This window comes from Trachemys scripta, chromosome 3 (assembly GCF_013100865.1).
Source record: "Trachemys scripta elegans isolate TJP31775 chromosome 3, CAS_Tse_1.0, whole genome shotgun sequence".
Taxonomy (NCBI): domain Eukaryota; kingdom Metazoa; phylum Chordata; order Testudines; family Emydidae; genus Trachemys; species Trachemys scripta.
In genome coordinates, this window is record NC_048300.1 from 162,947,325 (window position 1) to 162,973,674 (window position 26,350).

Sequence of the window (26,350 nt, forward strand, 5' to 3'; positions counted from 1 at the left end):
GGGACATTTTAACCTGGCCATAGCTGCCAGCAAAATCTACCAAAAATGTCATTGTCCTTTTAAAAGCCATTTACATCCTTAAGTTATGTGCATTCTTCAAAGGAGAATTGCCACCTATCTCCAGTGAATCTTGTCTTCTATTTAGTTTACAATGTCTTAGCTGACTGCGGGGATCAAATCTCTTTAAAGATAGTGGCTAAAACTGAGAAGGAAAAGGAGACTTCTCCCTACTACATTATTAATATAATTACTATTTTAGGTGGAGCTTGCAGCAACACTTATCTATAATTAAGATTACCTAAGACATTCCATTATAACACAGTTTTCAGTTGATTATAATTTTTGCCAAACTTTAACCACTCAGACAGAAATTTTCCATGACAGATGCCTAGCTCCATCTCTTTTCTTTTCTTTTCTTTTCTTTTCTTTTCTTTTCTTTTCTGTTGCTCTGAAAATCAACCCCAAACTTGATCAAATTACAAGTCTCTGAAAAATATTGTTTCCATGTGTTCATTAAAGGTTTGCTAGAGCTGACAGCAAAATGCTCTGAACATTCCATCTCCACTGAGCATTCTCCAGTCCACATTTCTGTGCCAACCACACTCAGCTAGCTCTTTCCCCATGTTGCTCATTGACTGTGTTTCAGCCCAGGACAGAGGAAGACTTTTCAGCAGTTACTCTTCCCAGGTTCTAAAGCAACCAGTGGCACCAGAAATTAGAGTAGAAAAAGACTGTCTCTCTTGTGCTCTCAATGCTCCCTTTGAATCAATGGAACCCACTCAGCATGGAGGAAGAGGAGCAGAAAGGAGCCATAGCTGAGGGGAAAAGGTAGAAGAGCAGATGGAGGTTGTAGACTGTGAGCTTGATGGGGTAGAGGATGCTTGGTTGTGCCACTCCTTGTTGGAATGTGTTTATTTATCTCGCCTCCATCTCCGCCCGCCCCATTCTCGGACCATCATTTGGTGGCCATGATGGCCTCTCTCATCTTGGAGAGACCGGGACCAGCCTATTGGCATTTTGATAATATCTTACTAGAGGATGTGGGTTTTGTGGTGTCCTTCGGAAAGTTTGGCAGGCCGGCAAAGGGCAGAGGCACATGTTTCCCTCGAAGCAGCAGTGGTGGAATGTGGGAAGCTCCATGACTGGCTCTTTTGCTGTGATTACTCCCGGGGAGCCAGCTGGCAGAGAGATGCAGTAATAGAGCAGTTGGAATGGTATGTCTTGAAGCTGGAGAGGCATCCGCAGAGTGTGCTGGGAGAAGCCAGAGGAGCTCCGGACCTTCAATGGATTGCAGCTCCGACTTCTTCAACACCCTGGAGAAAAGGAGTGGGGCTAACAAGCACATCACCTTCCCCCTGGTGGGTTACAGCATCCCTCTTACAGATCCGGTGGAGATGCGGGGGAGGGCCAGGGCTTTTTACACTAGCCCCTTCTCCCTGGATCCAACCAATGCTGTGGAGAACTCTGGGATGGACTCCTGACGGTCAGCACAGGTTACTGGGACCAGCAGGATCTGCCACTCACTCTGGCTCAGTTTTTGGAAACCCTTCATCCGATGCCCACCAATACATCTCTGGGCATCGACGAGCTGACCATGGAGTTCTACTGTGCATTCTGAGATGTCTTTGGCCAGGACCTCACCATCGTCTTGGCCGAGTCCTTTGGGATCAGGGTTCTCCTCCTGTCATGCTAACGGCCTGTGCTTGATATGCTACCCAAGACAGGGGATCTCCATGACATTCGGAATTGGTGCCCCACCTTGTTCCTTATCACGGACTACAAACTTGTAGCGAAGGCCATCTCACTGCAGCTGGGGTCTGTGTTGGCAAACGTGGTCCATCCTGACTGGACGTACAGTGTCCCAAGCTGTCTCATCTTTTATAATCTCTATTTGGTCTGGGACATCCTTGAGCTTGGGTATAGAGATGATCTGTTATTTGCCTGCCTATCCCTGGACCAGGAGCAGGCATTCAACAGGGTGGATAATGATTATCTCCTGGGCATTCTGCGGGCTTTCGGCTTCAGGTTCCAGTTCATGGGATTTCTCCAGTTATTGTATGCTATTGTATTGTATGGAGTGTTTGGTCTAGCTCCAGTTATTATATGCTGTTGTATTGTATGGAGTGTTTGGTCTAGCTCAACTGGACCCTGACTGAAACCGTGATCTTCAGTCAATGGGTGCATCAAGGCTGTCTGCTGTCAGGCCAGTGTACTATGGCCATCGAGTCCTTCCTCCGTCTCCTCTGCAGGAGGTTAATGGGGTTGGTGCTCCATGAGCCAGAGTTGCAGGTGGTCCTGTCAGCGTATGCCAGTGTTTTGCTCCTTGCAGTCCTGTACACAGGTGACCTAGTACAAGTGGAGGCCTACCAAGCTGTTTACTTGGTGGCCTCCTCCGTCTGGGTCAACCAAGTGAAGAGATATTGTTACAGTTACAGTAAAATTGCCCCTTATGTTTTTTTTTTGGGTAAGCACTAGCATTGTATATTGCTAATGTTTTTAAATGCACTGGAAAGGATTTTGGGAAGGGTTGAAGGTGTAAGTGTAAAGTAAAAAAAATTTTTGCAGGTTGCGAGAGGCCGAAGAGGGAGGAAGGGAAAAAGGGACAGGTTAACTTGAGAATTTAGCTAGGCTTGAAGATAAGGAGTGAAACTGCCACCCAAGGCCAATGCACACAAACAGATTCTCTAATGCCAAAAAGCCGGAAGCTTGTATCTCAACCCTGACCAGCCATTAAAAAAAAGCTAAACAAAACTGCAGGGGCTGCAAGCTGGTAAGACTGCAAAGGTCAGTTAGTTGGAAAACAAAAGTCTTGCATCCCTAAAAGTTTTTTAAAAGTTGAGGAAGCCGCGGAAAGCCAGTCGGGACTGGTACAAAAAGCACGGGACAGAGGTCCCTGAACAAAACACCCCCAGAAGAACCCAGGGCTTAAAACTCCCTACAAGAACTGAAGCAACTCAGAGATCAACAGCGGACCCTGGACAGTTTGGGCACAGGACAGGACTCTTGTCCACCCTTCCCCCTCTTCTTCTTACGGTACACCCAGGCTTGGCCAACCTTGGGTTGTGTGTGTGAGTATGAAAGTGGGTGAGGGCTTGGGCACTAACACTTTCTTCCTTCTTTTGAGTGACGTGGGGAGAACCCAGCATTCACCGCTGTTATCAACCTAATAAAGCTTTAAAATTAGTCACTTGGTGTGCTCCTTCATCTCCTCCCCTAATAATCCTGCAGCCTTAGCCTGATCACCTGATGCCCCAGGCAGATTGGTAACAAAAATCTGTCACATTTTTGGTGGAGAATTGTGGAGTGGGGAGCCTGCGGAGCACACCAACTGTTCTGCCCTTGGTATTTCATGTTTGCTCTCCCCGGCACTGTTGGTATTTCATGTTAAGAATTTTATAATTAAAGGTGTGCCCACCCTCGGTCGTAGCATGCTTAAAAAACAAAAAACAGAAAAAGGTTTAACATTCCTCTCTCCACCCCGGTCCACTCCGGGCAGCGGGGAAAGTAGTTGCAGGTGGGTATACCCCCGGTCATAGAAGTGCTGGGCAAAAGGAGAAGAACTAAAAAATCCTTGGTGCATACACCCTCAGCCGTAGCATGCATAAAAGAAGGACTTAGGGTTCCTTGCTCTGCCCAGGAGGGGTTTTGTAATTGGTGTATGGACCCTCGGTGGTAGTAGACCGAGTAATACGGAGAGAGGCTTAGCGTCTCTCCCTCCGGCCCAGGGAGGTAAACATTGTAAGCCCCAGTGCCAGCGTGGGTAACATAAAATTTAAAGTAATTAAAAAAACCTTAAAAGCTGTACTAACATATTGTGATGGCATGTTCAGGCGGTATTTTCTATATAAGACCCAGCTCTGAAAGATATAAGAGTGTGGGCAAATAATGGTAGCACCTGTATAAAAAATGTTTTAAAAAAAATCCAAAAATAATACTTTGTTCAAAAATCATTCCTTTTAAACAAACCCTTCAAAAATTTGGGCACAGTTGCTAAACTAAACAAGCCCTAGCTGATGTGTGCACCATTTCGAACCTAAAAAATAAATTGGCTCAGTATATCCTCATATACAAACCCTCTAGTGCTGCCAAAAGAAATGCAGCAGCAGTTTGGTTGTTGTGGGAGGCATGTAATAATTCTTATCTCCGCTTAGCTTCCTGTAAAAAATAATAATAATAATAATAAAGAAAGGGATCTCTACAAAAACAGCTAAACCAAACGAAAAAGGGAGCAGACAATTGGAAAGTGCTGGCTACAAATACATAAAGCCAACTGGAAATCGTAAAAGAGGTGCTTCAAAAATGAAAAAAAAAAAAAAAAAAAGAAAGAAAAAATTAAGCTAAAACCTCTAAAATTAAAAAAAAAAAAATCATGTGCTCCAAAAATGGTAAAAAAAAAACCAAAAAACCTTAAAGCAGGACAAAGCACCCACAAATTATAATAGTTGCAAATCACTAATTAAAAGTCTGAGACAGAAATTGGGCTTTGCAACTAGACAGGTGGCAGCCATTATAGTGGGTAAAGCGGGAGAAGGTCATATATACAGCACCCCCAACTACGAAGAAGAGCACCGCGTAGGGTAATTACAAAAAGGAAAATGACTAGGAGGGGTGGGAGCTAGTTAAGGAACCCACCCTCCCTTGCTAAATTGGTAGTGGAACAAAGCCTGTGCCCATGGAAAAGGAGGGTTCAATGAGAAAAAACAGGATTGGGCCCAGACAAGCAGGCAGGCAACAAATAAAAAAAAATCAAAAACAGGTTAAAAGCCCTAAGGGCATAGTGGCAGGAGTAGGGAAAGGAATAAGTGCAAATATGGGGAATAGTTGGGGATGGGTGGCGGGTGAGCTCCCTACCACCTGCGCGCCAGGCCATCCGGTGGAGCGCAGGTCCGCCTTTCTATCTGGCTGTGTCCCTTTCTACCCTCCATCCCTCTCTGCAAGAGAACTAGCAAAATGTGGAGGAGAGGGTGGTGGAGCATGGATGGGACTGCTCCAGTGCCTTTCCCTGTCGGGGCGGAGGGTAGTGCTTAATCCATGCTCTATCACCAGCTCAACTCCCTGAGCCCAACCCTGGATTCCCTGGCCTACTTTCAGAGGTTAACTCTGGAGTTCTTTTGGCCAGGACATCACTGGGTCTCTGCAGGGAGTCTGAGCCTTCCCCTGGAGGAGTGGGGATAGGGCCTGCTCTGCCTCCGCAATCAGGTCCATGTCCTCTGCCTCCAGGCTCTGCAGAGACTCCTTTATGGTGCAGGTAGTCCAGTGTGGCATGCATTGGCACACATCTTCCTCCACTGCCTCTGAAGGCTCCAATACGACTGGTAGCTCTTTTACTTCCATCCAAGGGGTTTTCCGCAGGATCTGCTAGTCTTCTACCAGGGACTCCTCTGGACCTGGAAGTTGGGCTCAGCAAATAGGTCCGAGGCAGCTGCCAAGTGGGAAAATCTCCTCGTGTAGCCTCTGCTACATAACCCTGAGCTCAGTGTGCAGTGGCAGAGTATCCCTTGGCGTGCTGGAGGTTGGTCCTAGCAGGTACCACCAGGATCAGAGACCTCCCAGATTACGGCCAGAGGGCCTGTGTGGATTCCCTGGTGCTTGGCTGGTGCATAAGGTTCTCCACTCCTCGCACCCCTCAGCGCATACTCCTGAAGATGAGGGCAGCCTTATCACCTGTCTCTTAGGCCTTCCTTGAGTGGGTACTGCAGGAGGATGCCCCCGCCCGTCCCTCACCCCTGGCCCTCTGGATTTTATCATCGGGCCCTTGCTCTGTGAGCTCCCCCAGCCCCACTATCTGTACACACTTGTGCTCCACACCTTTTATTTCCTCACCCTCATGTCCTGCCCTGCCACGAAGTAGAGGGACCACTTACCATGTGTGAAGGGTGAGGAGCCCCGATGGGCAGCCTGAATTCCACCTTGGTCCCGCATCGCACCCCCTAAAGATATTACCTGGTGGCTCCTTCATGGAGCCATGAGCACAGGGGTTTACTTGGCATGGTTTCCCCCCATCCCTGATACCTGCCCCTCCTGTGGCTTGAGGGAGACCCTGGTGCACGTCCATCTTGAGTACACCAGGCTGCAGCCTCTTTTCTGGCTCCTTCAGAACTGTCTTCTTAGGTTCTGGCTGCACTTTCCCTCACACCTCCTGATTTAGGCATACCCCATCTGTATCCCCGTGGAGTCACAAGACCTCCTTGTCAACCTCCTCCTGGCATTGGCCAAGGTGGCCATCTCCCTACCAGGAGGAGAATGCTGGATGGGAAGGTGCTCTGAAACTCTGGGGCCCATTTCTACTTCTTCCTTTGATCAAGTATTCAGGCAAAGTTCCTCTGGGCCATGTCTGCTGGCTACCTGAATGCTTTCGAGGAGGAGTGGACGTTGTGTTGAGTTCTCTGCTCGGTGTTCTCCTCTGGATCCATGCTTTCAACCCTGTGACCTCAGTCCCATCCCTGTTGTTCATTATTTGTCTCCCAAAACTATTTGGGATCTGGGTCCGGTAGCTTCTCCCCTTAGGCTGGGGGGAGGGGTCTTTATCTGTGAATGGGCTTGTGCCCATCCATCCCCAGATTCCCATTAGGTACTCACTCCATGCACTCTATCACACTTCTCCTTAAGTAACTTAGATGCTGTTGCATGCCTCCTCGCATCTTGGCCTGAATGTTGAAGGTTAGCAATATCAACACCACTATATAAGAGAAGGGACAGGTGCAGGCTGGGGATAATTGTCTGCCTGTCTGTCTACAAACATATGTGGAACGTGTGTCCATCTAAGCACCTCCCAATAATTAAAAACTACTAACAATGTGTTTCTCTCTTTCTTTCCGGTAGTAGGAGAAGTAATTTGATTAGATCATTGGACAGTTATTTTGTTTTTTTTTATTTTTGTTATAGTGTTTCTGTGTGATAAGAATTAATCAAGGGAAAGCTAAGTCAAAGAGATGAAATTTTCATTTTGGTTTGACTGCTGAGAGCTGTGTCACACTTCTCTCTGTGGGCAATGGCCTCCACAGACTTGGTCCATTTCCTATGAAAGATTGGTCTCCTGCATGTTGTGTCCTAGCTGATTAGGAGCTACTGAAATGAATCACACAGACACTATATAGTTTTAAAGTATGATTGCACAGATCACTGATTTAATCCTGCAGCTCAGAGAATGGAGCATGCAGCTTCTGTATTTGTAGCTAACTGAACTTACTAGTCAAAACCAAATCCTAGAGTGGACTCAGTTGACCCAGCTGCTATACTCGGTACTCTGAAAGACCAGCACCAATCACAGAATGGATTTTCCATAAACAATACTTCCCTCCTTTCTCCCCAAAACTTTAAATTAGACAATAGTTATTACATTCACCTATTTGAAATTCTTCCAACTTCTAAATAAAACATAAAAAGCATAAAATAAATGAAGCAATGTCAAAAGTTGGATGATAAATTAGCACGTCTGCAGAAACAAAGCCATTTATGTTATATAGTCCTTCAAATGCACTGGAGTTTGATGGCTACTACCTTTTGAGTAACCATGATTACTTTGTTGAGTAGTGTCCCTTCGGGTGCTCTACTGTAGATGTGTTTGCATTCTTGCACCTCTGATCAGAAATTTTAGATAGCCGTGCCCATTCGGCCCACACATGCGCTTTCCCTGTCTCGTGCCAGCATCATACGGGCAAATTGCCCTCAGTTCCTTTCAGCCAACCTTGTCCTGAGATGGTGCGATTAGCAAGCCGAATCAAATATCAGTTTGCTTTGTATTTTTATAGTTGATGATAGAGTTTCCATTCTTTGTCTCTAAGTAAAGTTTCCATTTTTTCCATTTTTTCCATTCCCCGTTTTCTTCTTTTTTCTCAATTTTTTTTCTTTTAATTTCTTACACCTTTCTTTTTCTCCCTAACAATGCTGACACCTTTTTTCTCCCCCTTACTGGGGAATACCCCCTGTCAAGGATTATGCCTGGCTGCCCTGGGTTCAAACACTGCCTCTCCTGAAGAGAGGCAATATCAATCAGTGATGGACACTTGCTCTATATGTGGTGCCTTGGAGAGGCGCTCATTCCACAGAAGTGCACCTTCTGTCAAAAATTGAAGGTCAGGACAAGGAAGAGATGCAAGCAAAAAATTTAACTCTTAATGGTGGAGAGTTCCCTTAGACCAGCCTCTGATTCAGATTCTGGCTCTCCTTCTGAACTATGGTCAACCCAGAGACCATCAACTTCCAAGGAAGGTGTGCCTAAGAGAAAATCTACTGACTCCCCTCAGAAGGCTTCTAAGAAAAGGGCTACAGGACCCTCATATGAAGGCTTGTTTGGCCAATGGAGCTCCCTGGCAAGATCAGCCACTTCCTCGCTGATGGTATTGGCAGCACTGCAGCATGGCATTCATAAGACTTATGGTTCCTCGGGTGTACGTACCATCACAAAGACAAAAGACCCATGTGGCACTGGATCAAAAGAGAGAGAGACCGTACCACCTCTACAAAACTGGCACCAACACAGCCGGCAACAGTACCAAGAGATTCCAGAGAGCCTGGTTCTGGCCACCCATTGCTTGAGAGACCTCAGCCTACTCCACCAACTCCCTCGAAACCAATGAGCCCGCAGCGGCAAAACCTAGGAGTACTGAACATCACTGCAGTACCAGAGAAGTTTCATTTCTCCAGGGATCTACAGGTAACTGAGTTGCCAGAATCTCTGCTACTCGGTATCGGCTCTCCGATTCCAACTATATCCCAATCCCTGGGATCTCACTCTGCACTGGGACACTCACCACCAGCTTCCCTGTCAGCCCTTCTTTCTCCAGAGAAGAGGCAGACAGTGAGGAGGATGACAGTCTCTCCTTACCTCATACCACAGCTCACCTAAGCAACATCTGGGGACATCCAAAGTGCATCCAAATTTGGTGTTTCAACCCACCTGGTGAGGACACCCATGGCTGCCACCATCCATGCTGTTTCCTCTGCTCCAATGGATATACTGGGATCCCTGGGCAGCTTACAGTCATCATCTATCTAGGGCAGTGTTGGGCAACCTGTGGCCCGCAGGCTACATCCGGCCCATCATGGTAATCCATTGGTGGGCCGCCAGACAGTGTGTTTATGTTTGCACGTCCGCCCGCAGCTTCCAGTGGCCTCAGTTCACTGTTCCCGGCCAATGGGAGCTACGGGAAGCAGTGTGAGCTGCAGGGATATGCTGGCTGCTGCTTCCTGCAACTCCCATTGGCCAGGAAATGGACTCGACAGTACTTGACTACATATTCGGTCACTGTGGGACCCTAACAATAGACTTGTTTGCTACTTATCTGAACAAGAAATGCCCCCATTATTGCTCCAGAACCAGACTGGGGAAACAGTCTCTAGGAGACGCTTTCCTCCTCCAATGGAACAGAGAGCTTTGGTATGCGTTTCCTCCATTCCCTCTTCTCGTTTCACATAAGCCACCAAACAGTCAACAGGTGATAAGACCTTTTGGTCAACATTGACTTGGGCTGAATAGGTGATCCAGAATTGAAAAATTTACAACATGGCTGAAATATGGTCTTACCCATAAAAGTGAAAAGTCGGGGTTTGGTTCTTATTGTTGGGGTAAAGTCAGCAAGGTTGTATTGCCATTATACCTTCTGAATTGTAGTTTTTTTCTTCTTAAATAGAGATCTTCAGTTTCTAGAGCTAACAATCCTATACCATTTGTAATGAAATAAATCTTAAAAACTGGAAAATATTATAAAAAGTAGTAATACACTGAGCTGTGTAGATACTGTTGAAAATATCCAGTCCAAATATTTAGTGCCTTAATGATTTCCATATTTGGTACCCAGACCTCATTTTACCAGAGCATATTTGAAATACTTATAACTAGGATATTATGTAGATTATCGGGTTGGGGAAATTAGGGAATAGAGAAGAGGGTGAGGTCAGATTTGTGATGCACCAGTTGTATGACATGATGCTATCAAAAATGACCTTAGAATTTAAAAAAATCCTGATGGCTACTTAAAATACATAAAAGCTCTGACTATATATAAAAGCTTTGAAGGGACTGAAAAACACTATAATGCCAAAATTACCTGCCTTGTCTTCTTTTTATATTTTCCAGCAGTTGTAGTTCTTATGCAAGCTCAAGAATTGTAGTGTTGATCTGTCAATAGGTCAGTGATGTACAACAACAATAATGGTAATATGCTAGGGTTATACTCAGTGTTTGAGACCTTTAGTTTCTGAAAGACATCACAAAAAGCAGCATCTGTCAAGAGTAATGAGGGGTGTAAACAGGAGCAGAGTGACTGGAAATATGCATCTGTTGAAAAAGACAATAATCTAAACACAAATGACCTTCACTTTCAGAATTTTTATAGGAGACTTCAATTTTATGTTGCAAGAGCCTACTGTATATCATCTGTTTTGACAGTTTACTGAATTCCAAGTGTAGATGGTTTCAGGAAACATCACCCTTAAAATATAATATTATTAAGTAGATATCATGTTCTATGATTTCTGAGGTATTAGAAAGTGGCTTGTTTATTGAAACTTTAAAACCTTGATAATCTGAAGTCGTTTTAAAAGATAGAAGCAACTGAGCTAGCATACAACACTTCCTGTATAATAGCTAGATGTTATTGTGACAAAGTGGGAATTATCTGCAATATTTTTATGACTCGTATGTGGGTCTCAGTTTCCCCTATATTATACATGGTATCCACATAAGGGGAAAGGCAGTGAAGGGTTATGTGCTCTCAGGGTAGGCTAAGAGACATAGATATGAATGTCACCAGGCTGTCGGAGCCCAAAGGAGTAATTGAAAGAGACTGGCTGAGGCTGACCCCATATCACTGGAGAAACTAGGACAATGGCAAATCCAATCACCAGGACATTGACACCTAGAAACCAATGACCAAGAGGGAGATGTATTTCCTCACTTCTTAGTACAGAACTTGAGGAAAGACCCCAGTTCAAGAACAAAGGACTAGGAAGGTGTGAGGTGGTGGATATAAGACGTAGCTGCTGGAAGGAGTCTGGGCTCTCATCTGGGAAGTGACCAAGGAGGTCAGACTGAGAGAGGCATAGAGCTTGAACAATAGAGTTCATTACAGCTTCATTGGGCTGTGGGCTAACCAGAATGGTGTATGCTTTAACTAAGGTTTCCAGATGTCCAGTTTTCAACTGGAATGCCCAGTCAAAAAGGGATCCTGGTGGCTCCAGTCAGCACCGCTCACCGGGCCGTTAAAACTCCGGTCGGCAGGGTAGGGGCTATGGCAGGCTCACTGACTGCCATGGCGCCGCGCAGCTCCCGGAAGCAGCGGCATTTCCCCCTACGACTCTTATGCATAGGAGCAACCAGGGGGCTTTGCACACTGCCCCTGCCCAAAGCACTGGCTCTGCAGCTGCCATTGGCCTGGAACCATGGCCAATGGGAGCTGTGGGGGCGGTGCCTGTGGATGGGGCAGCGCGCAGAGCCGCCTGTCCATGCCTCTGCGTAGGAGCTGGAGGGGGGACATGCCGCTGCTTCCGGGAGCTGCCTGAGGTAAGCACTGCCTGAAGCCTGCATCCCTGGTCCCCTCCTGCACCCCAGCCCCCTGCTCCAGCCATTATCCCATTCCCACCCTCTGAACCCCTCAGTTCCAGCCCAGAGCAGCCTCCCACACCCCAGCCCCCCTGAACCACAGCCCCCTGCCCCAGCCCAGAGCCCCCTCCTTCAACCCAAGCTCCTCATCCCTGGACCCACCCCAGAGCCCGCACCCCCAGTTGGAACCCTAACCTCCTCCCGCATCCCAACCCACTGCCTCAGCCCGGAGCCCCCTTCCACACCCTGAATTTCTCATTTCTAGCCCTACCCTTGAGCCTGCACCCCCAGCCGGAGCCCTCACCCTCTTCCACACCCCAACCCCTTGCCCCAGTCCGGTGAAAGTGAGTGAGTGAGTGAGTGAGTGAGTGAGGGTGGGGAGAGCAAGCGACAAGGGGGAGGGGAGATGGATGAGTGGGGGTGGTGCCTTGGAGAAGGGGCAGGGCTTCAGGAGAGGGGCGGGGCAGAGGAAGGGCTAGGGTGTTTGATTTTGTGCGAGTAGAATGTTGGCAACCCTAGCTTCAACCTTCATTTCTCTGTGCTAACCTAAGGACTTCCTATGTTGTGTTTCAGTTGACTAATAAATCCTACTGTTTTGACAACGCTGTTTGAGTGTCACTGTGAATACTTGATGAGGTGCATTAATCACTGAAGAGTATACAAGTCTCTCTCAGGAGTCTGTCTCAGTTGGAATAACTGAGCAGAGCTCACCATGTGAAGCAGGAATGCTGAAGCCCTGAGGTTCAGTCAAGGAGGCAGTGAGGCTGCAAGGCTTACCCTGGAGGAAGACCTTTGGGGGTCACTCACTGAAGGCGTTCCTCCTTGAAATTGTTCCAAAGCTTAAGGCATAGCACTGATTTGAGGGTCCATGATAGTTACATAGTTAGATTTTTAGGGTCAGATCCTCAGGTGGCATAAATCACTATGGTTCTGTTGATTTTGGTAAGGGTGATTTATACTTGTCGAGGATCTGGCCTTTAATCCTTTATAGAAGGAAACTCACACTGACATCCAAGAAATTGTTCCTGATGGAGAAAATGGTCTTGGGCAGTTAGACACCTAGTAAAAATAAAAGGAAACAATTTTTAACGTTTTCTTTATTTTTTTCAAGTAAAATGCAAAGAAATAAAAAATTGCAACAAACAAGATGTTTAAATGAATACAATCATTATTACGGACACAATGTCAAAGAGATGCAAATATACATCTCTGTTGCTTTCTGCTTTTAACTTCTTCTTTCTTTTTTCATTTTTTTTTCCATTTTGTCACAGAAATAGGCCAGTGCCTGACCATAAAATAAGAGTACAACAGTTATAAGTGTACTCTAAAAATATAGTTCCTAGTAGTTGTATTCTGTATGAGCTATGGAACAAATTAATAACAATAAAAGGAAATGCTTTCTTATGCAACACATGATTTATATGTGGAACTCATTATTGTAAGATAATATTGAGGATGATGTCTTTAGCAAGATTTTAAAAACAGTGAACATTTGTGTAAATAATAGGAACACCAATTACATTAGAATAAAAATATGTAAGGGATATTTCCTTTCATAGCTGGTCTACTACTGGGTTTCTTGAACCTTTTCTTAAGGCATATGATACTGTCTGCTCTTAGACACAAGATACTAGATCTAAATGGATCACTGATCTGGTCCCACATGGCATTCCAGTTTATTATAGAGCACTTCTGAACTTTCTTCAACTATTTTTCCTTATGATATATATATATGTGTGTGTGTGTGTGTACACACAACACACACACACACACACACAGTAATTAATAATTAATAATAATTAACAAATAATAAATAATAAATAATTTCCTTACATTCAGAAAATCTATTTGAAATAATATTTCAGCAGAATAGATCCACAACTTTCTGGTAGATTAAATCAGAGTTTGTGTTACTAAGGTTAGTTCTGGGTTTTGACTCCTCCCTTAAATCAACATTATTTAAAATCCTGCTATTCAAGAGGCATGTGTTTCTGATGTGTTACATAAAATCTGAGTTGATTGGAGTACAAGGTTCTGGCCCTACAACATTTTGAATCATACAAGAGGAGGAGTAGTGACTTTATTTTAAATGATCTAGTTGAAAGATCTCAGATCTGCCTAAATTATGCTATATATCTAAGTATACTCATGTATATTTGTATAAATTTTACTGTACAGTAGTTAAAAATAAAGTAAAAAATATATACTGGACATTTTCTGATTTTTTTTCAACATTTTTGTAAAGAAATAGAAAAATCTCCACAAATTTATCTATTTCCTTCAATTTATTACTTTACTGGTACATAAATAGAAAATATGACTAAATTGCAAGTTAATAAAGAAGTGGTTAAAAATGCAAGCAATACCATAGATCTGCACATTTCAATTAGATGTTAGTCTGTTTGTTTTATTTTAACAGCAATCACATGTGGACATCCTGGGAACCCAGCTCATGGAGTGACTAATGGAAGTGAGTTCAATTTGAATGATGTTGTAAACTTTACCTGTGGCACTGGGTATTTACTTCAAGGTGCCTCTCGAGCACAGTGCCGGAGCAATGGACAGTGGAGCAGCCCTTTACCTACCTGCCGAGGTAAGAAATATTTCCATTCAGCATTTCCTTTCTAAGGACTTACTCCAAATAAGATCCTTTCCGCTGACTTCATAAGACTTTGGATCAAATTCTAAACCCTGAACTTTTAGGGCTTGAGACTCCTCTGCACCTGAGCTCTGCTTTGATACACTGAAAAAGGAAGGTGGTCAGGGAAGCAATGGTGGCTTCCTGATTCTCAGACATCCAGCCCCATTTGTCATTAAGGCTCCATTATGCTACTGATCTAAGTCCTAAACAGAGAGAATTCTCCTGAGGCAATATGACTGCTTCTAGCAATATAAAGTATACTTAGCACTACGTAGGTGGTGCAACGTGAACGTGAATCCAGCCCTAAATTTTGTATTCATAGTAATAAACCATCGTAAACAACCTAGGTGATTTTAGGTACACTACACTAATGTTTTTGTAAGGAAAAAATTGTACATTACTCTTATTAAAATGTATAGGTCTGCAGATAAATCTTCATGCATCAAAATGAAAATATACTATATTATTTCCCTAAGACTTATCCATGCTCTAGTAGTATTTGAAAGATTCCTCCAACTCGGGGGCTGTCCCAAGACTGTGGAATAAATTTTCCCATGAACTAATAATCATTGCAAACCTCATCTCCTTCTGCTCTAAATGCAAGGCACATTTCTTTGACCGTGTGTGTGTGTGTGTGTGTATGTGTGTTAGTTAGAGAAGACAAGGTCAAAGAAATGTACTTTGGCCCTCTGCCATGTACATTGGCCAAACCAGACAGTCTCTACGCAAAAGAATTAATGGACACAAATCTGACATCAGGAATCATAACATTCAAAAACCAGTAGGAGAACACTTTAACCTGTCTGGTCATTCAATGACAGACCTGCGGGTGGCAATTTTGCAACAGAAAAGCTTCAAAAACAGACTCCAACGAGAAACTGCTGAGCTGGAATTGATATGCAAACTAGATACAATCAATTTAGGCTTGAATAGGGACTGGGAATGGCTGAGCCATTACAAACATTGAATCTATCTCCCCATGTAAGTATTCTCACACTTCTTATCAAACTGTCTGTACTGGGCTATCTTGATTATCACTTCAAAAAATTTTTTCTCTGACTTAATTAGCCTCTCAGAGTTGGTAAGACAAGTCCCACCTTTTCATGCTCTCTGTATGTGTATATATAGCTCCTCAATATATGTTCCATTCTATGCATCTGAAGAAACTTATGCTCAGTTCTTTTTGTCATCTTTATAGTGTTGAAACTCATGGCACACACTGTTTTTTTTTAACCTTGTGTCTGAGCACAAAAGTTTTGGGGAGACTAAAAAGGGGAATACAAAGTCTGTGATAAAGTCAAGTGCAGTTATTGCTGGTTTCATTATCTCCACTTATAGAGGTATATTAAAATCATATATTTATTACAATGATTGTTGCTAAGAATGATAATTAACTGCGGTGATTAGATCATCATATTATTCCAGAGCTGGCAGAAGCAATTTCAAGCTCAGTGTGTGAGGAATTAGACTCTTAGCTCGCTATAGAGGGGTAGCAATTCCCCCAGTCACTACTCTCAGAATATATTGAAGTGAGTTAACTAGCATGGCAACATAATTATTGGGACGGAGCAATAGCAATTAGCAAAGAGATTCCTATTTAGGATCAAATGGTGTTTGCTTTCTAATATATTGTAATGAATCATTAAATTGCAATCAATACTCTAAGAAATATTTTCCTACCTCTCTCACTGAGGGAAAGAAGGACCTTCTAAATAATATTTTCTTTGTCAAATAGCAATTTTAAGGAAGATTTTATACATATAATAAGTGCAATGCTAGTTTATGTGGCTTGATAGCTACCAGTATATACTCTATGGTTTTCAGGTATTCCTCCCCTTGCAATTTCCATAAGCTGAATTGCTCAGATTTTTTTAAAAATAAACAAATGCACACATGGAAGTTAAATGCAAGAAACTGACATTAATGAGAAATGGACTTTGAGGATAAGAAAGCGTAGAAATCAAGTACATAAGTTAGAAAATTCCAAATGTTAGGTTGATCTGACATTATCTCAGTTGTGGTTCACATGTCTATTACTGTTTTCCTTTTTAAATGTGTTACATGACTGAAGTTGAATCCACATGGGGGTAGCTATATTATTTATAGTTTTTGTATTAGTTTATATGGTTTGAAATCTTGCACAAGTGCCTAGGGTGTCCATAAAGGATGGTAATTATGGCCGCAACTCCTGCCAACATCCACGCTCTTTGGGATCCCAATTTGATAAGGCAAACCATTCATTACCAGGGTGCTTGGGCTGCATTTCTGTCTGGTCTTTATGCTGGCTTTATGTGTAGCAATGGGCTTTCATTGTATTTCCCCTTGTTCTCACTCTACTTTATACCTGTATCAAGCACAGACAATGGGGTATCTTAACGTTATTTTTTTTCTATGTACCATCCAAATACATGTAGGGAACTCCTTGGGGCTGGGAGTATGCTCGGCGGACTGGAATGTTCAAAGATTCGAGCAGCCAGCCACTAAACTCTTATGAGCTTTTGATTTTTCAGAGGCTTATAATTTGGCCAAGACAGGATGAGTTTTCACAGGGAGAGCAAAAGGCATCTCCCTTAATCCAAAGCTACTACCCTGCCAAATTTAATGTCTATGTTCCAAAGCATGACAATACTAAAAGAGTTGGATTTTTTTTAACTTTGGCAAACATACTTGTGTTCCCTAACTTAATTTTGGAAATTGGAGAACTATTTATGCTGAAATTGTCACATAATAATATTAATTAGCCTGAGAGAGCAAGCATGGAATTACAGCCAAAACAGCTAAAATTTTGCAAAGTTATAAACAATTAAAATAGTTGCATATACTGGAAAGTGTTAAGAAAACATAACTACTGGAGTTGCTGCAGTCTTTGCCTACAGAAAAACATACCCAATATCTACTTTAGTGCGGGGGAGGGGAAGCTTTGAGGCCCTGATATAAGAAAGAATTCTAATTGAGGATAATACTTAAGTATGTGCTTAAATCTCATTGAAATCAATGGGACTTAAGAATTTGCTTAAGGTTGAAAACCCATGTAAGTGCTGTACAGAATAAAGATAGATTAAAGTTTAAGTGCTTTTGTAAAAGAGGGGTCTTACTATTTTTTATGTATTTTTTTGCACTGGTGTGTCAACTCAGCTGAGAGAGTTAATTAGATTCTATTTCTTCTTGTCCATCATCAACAGTATCACTGACTACATTTCATTAAAGGCACTGATATTGCACAGATGCCACAGACTTTGCATGCAGAATCATTTCTAAAGGTGGCATGTTCAAGAAGAAAGTAACCAAGCTTGATTTTCAGATCCTAGGCTGAGTTCGCAAGGCTAGTAGTTAGGGAAAAAAAAAAAAAAAAAAAAAGACTTTCCTTGGCAAACTGAACATATTAGATACAGAAACAGAGACACAGTCAACATAGCAACATGTTATCATTTAAAAAAAAATCTCTTTACAGAGTAGACCACACTTTAAAAAGAGCTACATCATGCTGTTGGCCATTTCTATTGGTCTAAAGCAGTGGTTCCCAAACTTGTTTCGCCGCTTGTGCAGGGAAAGCCCTTGGCGGGCTGGGCCGGTTTGTTTACCTGCTGCGTCCCCAGGTTCGGCCGATCGCTGCTCCCAGTGGCCGCGGTTCGCTGCTCCAGGCCAATGGGAGCTGCTGGAACGGTGGCCAGCACATCCCTCGGCCCGTGCCGCTTCCTGCAGCTCCGATTGGCCAAACCTCTGGACGCGGCAGGTACACAAACCGGCCCGGCTAGCCAGGGGCTTTCCCTGCACAAGCGGCAGAACAAGTTTGGGAACCACTGGTCTAAATAATCCTTTGGTTTTAGCTAGATGTGTTCCCTAAAATGTAATAACAACTATTTTGTCAGGAGTCATACATGAGAAAATAATTAGTTTGAACAGAAAGGAAATATTTGATGCAGATTTGATTTAAGATTATTGTTGTATTGATTTGGGGTGTGATGCTGCTAAAGTAGTTTAAAACCAGATTCTGTTCCAGATATTTGCTATATGAAGCTATAATCTATTTGTTGGGGCTGTAAGAAACAGCTTTTCAATTGCATTGTATTTTATAATAATAAAATCTGGAAAACTTTTGACTTGAGAACTGGTATTGTTTCATAATTGTACTCTGCTTCTTTATTATTTTAGTTTTCTATAAGTAATATTTGATATTGTGGTAATATATTAGTATTCATATATCTGCTCTCCAATTATTAAAACTACATCCTGAGAAATATTCTGATGTTATTATTTATAAATATATAATTTACAATGATCAAACCTAACTTTTTAAGGCGGAATAGTTGAGAGTGAGAATTAAGTACTTCCAGTGTTTCTGTAACTCAAAACTATGCTATGATGAACATAAGTAGTGTATCTATTTGTTTCTATATACAACAGAACTGATTATCTCCTGCAGAGTCATTATTTCATAATCTAGAATAAGGAGCTTTTTGGCATCCTCCTGAGAATCATTTTTGTCACTTAAATGACTACAATATACTATTTCCTTTTATTTCTTGTAGTGTTTGTTCTTCTAAGGGGAATAATTTTTTATTCATTGAAGAGTATTTATTTTTCTACTGTGTTTATCTCATTGGTGTGTATTATGCATTTTTATTTGGAAAACAGTTTTATCCACTGTACAACAATAACTAGGGCCCCAATCCTGCAAACAGTAATGTATATGCTTAACTTCTCACATGTGGGTTGTCCTGTTTAAATACATGTGTTGTGGTCTTAAAATCTATGTCTCTATGAATTTGCTAGGAAAGACATGAAACACCAAAACATGTTTGTATGCTGCCTTAGCATCAAGTGTATGGAACCACAATGACCAGAGAGTATTTGATATCTGCTTAAAGGAGCAGCAAGAGAGACATACTGTATGTTTGAGCCCCACTACTTTGTGTAACCCTGCTGTGCTCCAGCAAGACTCCTCTGTTTATACTGGTAAAAATACACCTGTATAATTATAGCAATATAACTGAGTACACTAGACAGCACCTTTGCTCTTAGTTACGTCAATACCACCTCCCCTGCTTCATTGTGTGATTATGGGTATAACTGAGAGCAGTACTTGGTCCAATAAGGCTATGAGTTATACCTCAATATGTGCTTGTTTTTTGTGCGTTTTCTATCTGAACCTTATAATTATTTTAGCATAATTATTGTAGTAATTTTGTTTGTTTATATTTCTTTAATAATTTGGATTGAGGGGTCCAATCTTAGATGAAGGCAATTTCAGGTTCTTTTGGGCAGAAGACATGAAATAAAATACCTTCCTGAATTATGCCACTTATGAAGGGGAAAAGAAGAGAGAAAGATAGACTAAAAGCTCTCATTTTTCACAATTCGATACTGAATCTCCTCCATTGCACTCTATACAATGTGTGTGTATATATATATATATATATATATATATATATATATTACCTCTTTTAGAACAACTAGTGAAACCATGTGTTTTAAACGGATCCCTGTAATTGTCAACTTTACACCCTGCATCTAAATAGACATGGAAAAAAATCATGCCAAAGAATTATATTTGTTTTTTAAAATGTTCTGCATTTTGAATTTTTATTTTCTTGGAATTTCCAAAGATTGTTTCACATTTTAGTCAAAATATTTTCAACCAAAATTTGTAGAAACTAAGTTGAAAATATTTTTACTAGAGTACTTGTATAAATCCACTCCATCCATACTATATAAAGCACCTTTCATCCAGATACATTGATTCAGAATTTATTCAGAGGAAACAGGGCCTCCTCCTGAACACCTATTCATGTAACATGTACCTTTTCCCTATAAGTCTCCTATTTGAGTAATGGAGGGGGACAATTAGCTATAGTAAAACATGACTTTTTTAGTGAAATTGTGAATAGAGAAGAGAAACCGTCCAGTCTCTAGAGTATCCTAGTACAAAAGAATTAATTATGCTAGCAGACCTGTACCCTTTAATTCAACAGAGATTTTACATGAACCATTTTTCCAAATCTCAGTCTAGTTCACTTGCATCAGTAATGAACTTTTGGCTTCACTCATTGCAATTGTGCATGCTATAACTACAAAATAGACAGCAATGCTTTTGCCATTGTAGAAGAAAAGGTTATTTGATTTCAATTTGCAACAGGATTATTTGTCATGCTCAATAAACATTTGCAAATACAGCTAGACAATTTAAGTATTTCTGTTGCCATGGTAGATCATTGCGACCTATTTTGTCAGTAATCCTTTAACTAAAAAGTTCCTAGCAGGCCTTTTCACTAAAGGAAGAACCCATTTACTTGACAAACAAAAAACATACTGTAAACAAAAGATTATTGTAACTCCTGTTTTAGCCCATTATGTCTAGAATCTGTTTACATAAAAGCATCTAATTACTTGACATTTTATATCCAAATATGACCTGAGGACCACTAGGCTGTTTCTATATTAGCCTTCCCTAACATTGCTACCACCAGCTCTACTGGTGGTAAGAATGGTGAAAGCACTGGTGTATGCAGGGGTTTCTGGTAGTTGCCAGTGATTTAAACACAATGGGTGAAATCCTGGCCCCATTGAACTGACTTGGAATTTTGCTATTGATGTCAATGGTGCCCGCATTTCATCCTTTGTCTTCTAACTTTCTTAGATGACAACTACACAGTGTGATGTTTAAAACATCTGTGTCTTTCTAGACTAATGCTTCTACCATTGCTTTCATGGGAGGAGCTTAAGTGATGGTAGTGTTGGTGTGAAATTTTGGGAAAAAAATCTTGTTATAGTCAATTGCAATTCTTGTTATATTGAGTTATTATTTCATGTGCCTAAATAAATATTTATCCTGAAGTCCTTATTTGGTTGTTTTTCACCTCAATAGCACATGGTCTAAAAAGCCCTTTGAATAGTCACAGGTGGTATGAGTTAGTGGTTGAAACCTTGAGCTAGAAGTACCTTAGGTACCAATGTGATGGACATGCTTTTTTTAAAACAAAAACAAATGCCCAACATGCATTTATTCACAGTAAGCTGTTGCTTATAATGCTTGTAAAAATATGTCCTGACTGGAATGAAATTCACTCATATCAGCACGATGATCATCTCACATCCATTTATATAATAGATACAATTTTGTTTTATACAATGTGCACTGGAGAAAGAGCAGAATTAATAACTTAGAGTAGAACATAAACAAAAGCTTAAATCACATTATGTTTTTGTGGAAATCTACAAATTCTTTGATAGCTGGCAGACTTGCTCCCAATTGTGTCATACTTTGAGAGCATATTGTCTTCCTTCCTTTCATACAGGACTGAGAAAACTGCTACAGACTAAGGCCTTGTATTCTGAGGGAAATTTATCATTTATACTGGTCTAATTATATGGGTACAATTATACTGGTATGAACACACATACTCATAGACTTTAAGGCCAGAAGGGACCATCATTGACCAACTAGTCTAACCTCGTGCACATTTCAGACCACAGAACCTCGCCCACCCATTCCAGTAATTAATCCATAACCTCTGGCTGAGTTACAGAATTCCTCAACTCATGATTTGAAGACTTCAGGTTACAGAGAATCCACTATTTACTCTGTCTGTTGACCTGGAAATGACTCATGCTGCAGAGGAAGGTGAAAAAAACCCAGGGTCTCTGCAAATCTGACATGGGGAAAAATTCCTTCCCTGGGAAGGAATACAGTAGTCAATTGGACCCTGAGATTTGGGCAAGACCCACCAGCCAGACACCTGGGAAAGAATTCTCTGTTGTAACCATTTAGTGTCCCCTCACCAGCCATTGGGTATATTTGCTACTAGCAGTCACAGATCAGCTACATGTCATTGTAGGCAATTACATAACACCATTCCTCTCCATAAACTTAAGTTCAGTCTTGAAGCCAGTTAGGTTTTTTGCTCCCACTGCTCCCATTGGAAGTTTGTTCCAGAACTTCACTCCTCTGATGGTTAGAAACCTCTAATTTCGAGTCTAAACTTACTGATGGCCACTTTATATCCATTTGTTCTTGTGTCAAGATTGGCACATAATTTAAATAACTCCTCTCTCTCCCTGATGTATTTATAGAGAGCAATCCTATGCCGCCTCAGCTTTCGTTTGGTTAGGCTAAACAAGCCAAGCTCTTTGAGTCTTCTCTCATAAGGTAGGTTTTCCATTCCTCTGATTATCCTAGTAGTCCTTCTTTGCACTTGTTCCAGTTTGAGTTCATCTTTCTTAAATGCAGGAGATGAGAATTGCACACAGTAATCCAGTTGAGGTCTTATCAGTGCTTTGTATGATGGTACTAGCACTTCCCTGTCTCTACTGGAAATATATCACCTGATGCCTCCTAGGATTGCATTAGCCTTTGTCATGGCCGCATCACATTGGCGGCTCATTGTCATCCTTTGATCATCCAGGTCTTTCTCCTCCACTGTTGCTTCCAACTGACGTCCCCAGCTTATAGCAAAAAATTCTTGTTGTTAGTCCCTAAGTGCACGACCTTCCCCTTTTCACTATTAAATTTCATCCCATTTCTATTACTCAAGTTTTCAAGGTTGTCAAGATCTTCTCGTATGATATTACGGTCCTCCTCTGTATCGGCAATAACTCCCAACTTTGTGTCATCAAGAAATTTTATTAGCATACTCAAACTTTTCGTACCAAGGTCATTAATAAACATGTTTAATAAGATTGGTCCCAAAACTGATTCCTGAAGAACACCACTAGTAACCTCTATCCAGCCTTATAGTTCACCTTTCAGTATGACCTGTTGTAATCTCCTCTTTCAATTCTCTTGGTTAGAATTCAAAAATGTACCATGATACATCTCATAGAAACATTTTCACATGCATCCCTGTCACCTACTAGCCCCACCCCCCATTTCTTTTAGTATGGTGGAAATTTCCATTGACATGACGCTTTTTCAGGAAACGCTCCATTTTGTTCATAATTCAAATGAATGTTTGACACAGCTCTAACAATAATATACACCACAGTATTGTTAATTTTTAAAAACAAAACAATAGTTTTAGGCACTGATCCTTCAAAAATATATACACATGCGTGTATTCACGTAAGTATTCCCATTTACTATAGTGGGGCTATTCATGTGAGTGAGTACAGTCAAGAAAGTGTTAAGACCTTGTCTATATGGGGCTATTTTGCAACGGTATAGCTACAACTAAGTTACTGAGTTAATTTAAGCCACATATTTGTAAACCACATTTTACATCTATGCAGTGTGTCTACATTAGAGGTTTGCACTAGTATAGCTACATCAGTGTAATTACAATAGTGCAAATTTACCTAGTTTAGATAGATAAGCACTAAGTGTAGGATCAAGGCCTTAGATCTTAACTAATAGATAATGGGTATTGGACACATATTATTGCCTTTATTAAATAGATAAGTAATTTTTATGGTTCACTGGTCTCTGATTTTTTTTCAATTGAAGTCAGTCATGTTTCAAGAATAAAATTAGTTCCCTGTGGTTTTCATTTGAAAGAATGGGGAAAAATATAAAATCAGTTTTTCATTAATACTAAAGGAAAACTCACATCTATTTAAGACATCGACAAAACCAGGTTATGTGTTAACCTTTCCTTGTTTGTTTCAATTCATTTGTAATTTACCATTTTGTGACTTTACAATGAACTCTGCCAACATGCTTTACTCTGGCATCATTATATAGCGTTTTCATAGGCAGTGTCTCAATATTTTCATCAGAGTAAAGCTCAGAGTAGGGTTCTACCCAGCGATCCATCTGCTTGGTGTGGTTGTTGATTGTTTCCCCTGTTGTTGATTTCAATGGGGCTGTCTTCTTTGAAATTGGAGCCAAGGCTTTCTGGATCCCATCATACATGTTTCTGATGTTGCCAGCATCAGCTGCTACATGGATGCTTTCACATAAGTGCAGCCAATAGTCACTGGCACAGCATCAAGAAATTTCTTGTACCTTGGTTCTTGCCACTCTTGATGCTTATAAGGTTTTTTCATTTGGGTCTCTCTTGTAGTTGGTTTGGGCTGTGCGTTTGGCCCCTAAGACTGCTGTCAACACACTGGAATATGCGTCAAACTACTCATTAGTCATTACTTATATCTGTTCTTGAGTTTGTTAGAACAAAATTCTAGCAGTCTCTGACCATTTCCATTCATCTTTCCAGTTCTGAGTTGACCAAGACAGTTGGTCCAGGCTTCATGATGAGCTCCCACCCTTGCATTAAAATCCCTTAGCTGGAAAACATATTCGTGTTTCAGAATCTTGCTGATGGTGGTGTTCAACGGTTGTAGATCTGGTCCTTGATGTCAGAAGATGAGGAGAGTGTTGGGGCATACACACTCACAAAATTGACTGGGACCTCAGATGTGAACAACCATAGTTCCAAAATTCTCTCTGATCTATTTGCAGGTGGTTTAATCATCCCCAGAAGTGAGTTCTTGTGTTTCTTCTGCTCTTTTCCCCTACCAGAAAAATGTATATTCTTTTTCTCTGAGGGATCCGCTCAATGCTAGCCATGTTTCTTGGAGGGAATTGATATCCACATTTTTTCGTTTCAGCTTGTCATTAATCACGTCAGTTTAACGACCATCGTTGATCTGGTGAAGGTCCTCAGATAATCCAGTTGTCATGGTGTGACCATTCCAGCACCCTATTTTTAAGGGTGTTTTCTTTCTTTTACATGATTTGCCTGGTGCATTGATTACGGTCCACTTGTTAAGTTATAAAACTCTAAGCTCCAAGCACCCATTGAAGCAGGGAGACTGTTGGGGGACAACACCCTATTGTGTGGGGGCTGCCCAGTGTTATGAAAGCAGTGGTTGTCCAGTCAGATACAATGATCTCTCCCACTATTGGAGACAGCTTTTGGTGCTCAACTTTACGCAAATGAGTAAGCGCTTAGAACTGGTGACTGCCGCCTCCTGGGTTGTGTCAATGCTCGAGGTGAAGCTGGAGTACTTCTCCAGGGCACAAGACTGGGCAGGTGATATGGAGGCCCTGAGTTGCCCATGCTTCAGGACTCCCCCTCTCGGCATCACTGGTAAAATCCAGAGGAGAGGAAGAACCAATACATCTAGTACTCAATCTGCTGCAGGAGTTACCGGAAAGATACTAAAATATTCGTACCGGACTGCCTTTGGGGCTCCACTCCAGATTTCCTAACTGAGTTTACTCTCATAGCCTTACATTCTTCCAAATTCACCCAGAAGGCAGTAGGGCTTTTCTGGATATGCACAAATGGGAAGATCACACTCAAGACCGCAGCCTTAGGAAACAAAAGCTTAACAAATGTCTCCAGAGTTACGAGAGGAAGCAGTCCAGTTTAGCAGAGGAGAAAGGAGCTCTCAGAAGGAAGAGCCCAAAGGGTCTAAAGATCACCTTTAAATGTGACACCCATGATCTCTCGAGACTAAAGGATGCCTACTACTACTAAGGTAGTGTCTCCTAGAATTTGCCTTACACTTAGAGAGTGAAACCTCTGCCTTGATTCACCGTGAGTGACAACTCAAATGTGTGTTTAAAATCAGAATGTTGTTAGTGATTGATAATAATGCAGTGTTTTTCAAACAAATGTTTGGACAGACATCTTTTTTTTTTTTTTTTAAGTTTAATCATATATTCCTGTCTAGTAGGGTTACCATTCGTACGGATTCTGCCGGACATGTCTGGCTTTTCTGAGTTAAAAATAGCGTCCGGGGTGAATTTGTAAATGTCTGGATTTCCCCCCCATGCAGAGCGCGCGCGGCTGACAGGGCAGCCGGCCGGATCCTGCCACTCGCATATGGCTATGGCAGCCAGAGCCCCTCCTCCACTTCCCCCTCCTCTCCCCTGCAGCTGAGTTAACTCCCCTCCTCTCTCTCCCTCTCCCTGCATTCGCAGATCGCCGGCCGGCCATTCACACCTGGCCTCTGGCAGTCTGGAGCTCTGCCCCCTGCTCCACTCCCTCTGCTTCCGAGCGCGCTGCTCTGCAGCACTCTGTTCTGAGCGGCATGGTAAGGGGGCCAGGGGGTCAGAGAAGCAGCAGGGAGGTTCTGGAGGGGGTAGTCAAGAGACAGGGAGCAGGGGGGAGGATTGGATGGGTCAGGAGTTCGGGGGGGGCTGTCTGGGGGTTGGGGGTGTAAGGTTTTGGGCAGTCAGAGTACAGGTGGGGAGGGTCTCAGGAGGGGGCAGTTAGGGGACAAGG

The 26,350-nt window shown here is 42.1% G+C and overlaps 1 protein-coding gene across 1 annotated transcript in view; it reads left to right on the forward strand.

Annotated features, from left to right (window-relative positions):
- The window catches only part of LOC117875514 (CUB and sushi domain-containing protein 1-like), a 1,845,931-nt gene that overhangs the window by 1,743,533 nt on the left and 76,048 nt on the right, over positions 1-26,350 (forward strand). The window contains exons 52-53 of the mRNA XM_034766897.1: positions 13,962-14,155; positions 24,459-24,597. Of these exons, the coding sequence (XP_034622788.1) occupies positions 13,962-14,155; positions 24,459-24,597 (333 nt within the window). The remainder of the gene's footprint in view (positions 1-13,961; positions 14,156-24,458; positions 24,598-26,350) is intronic.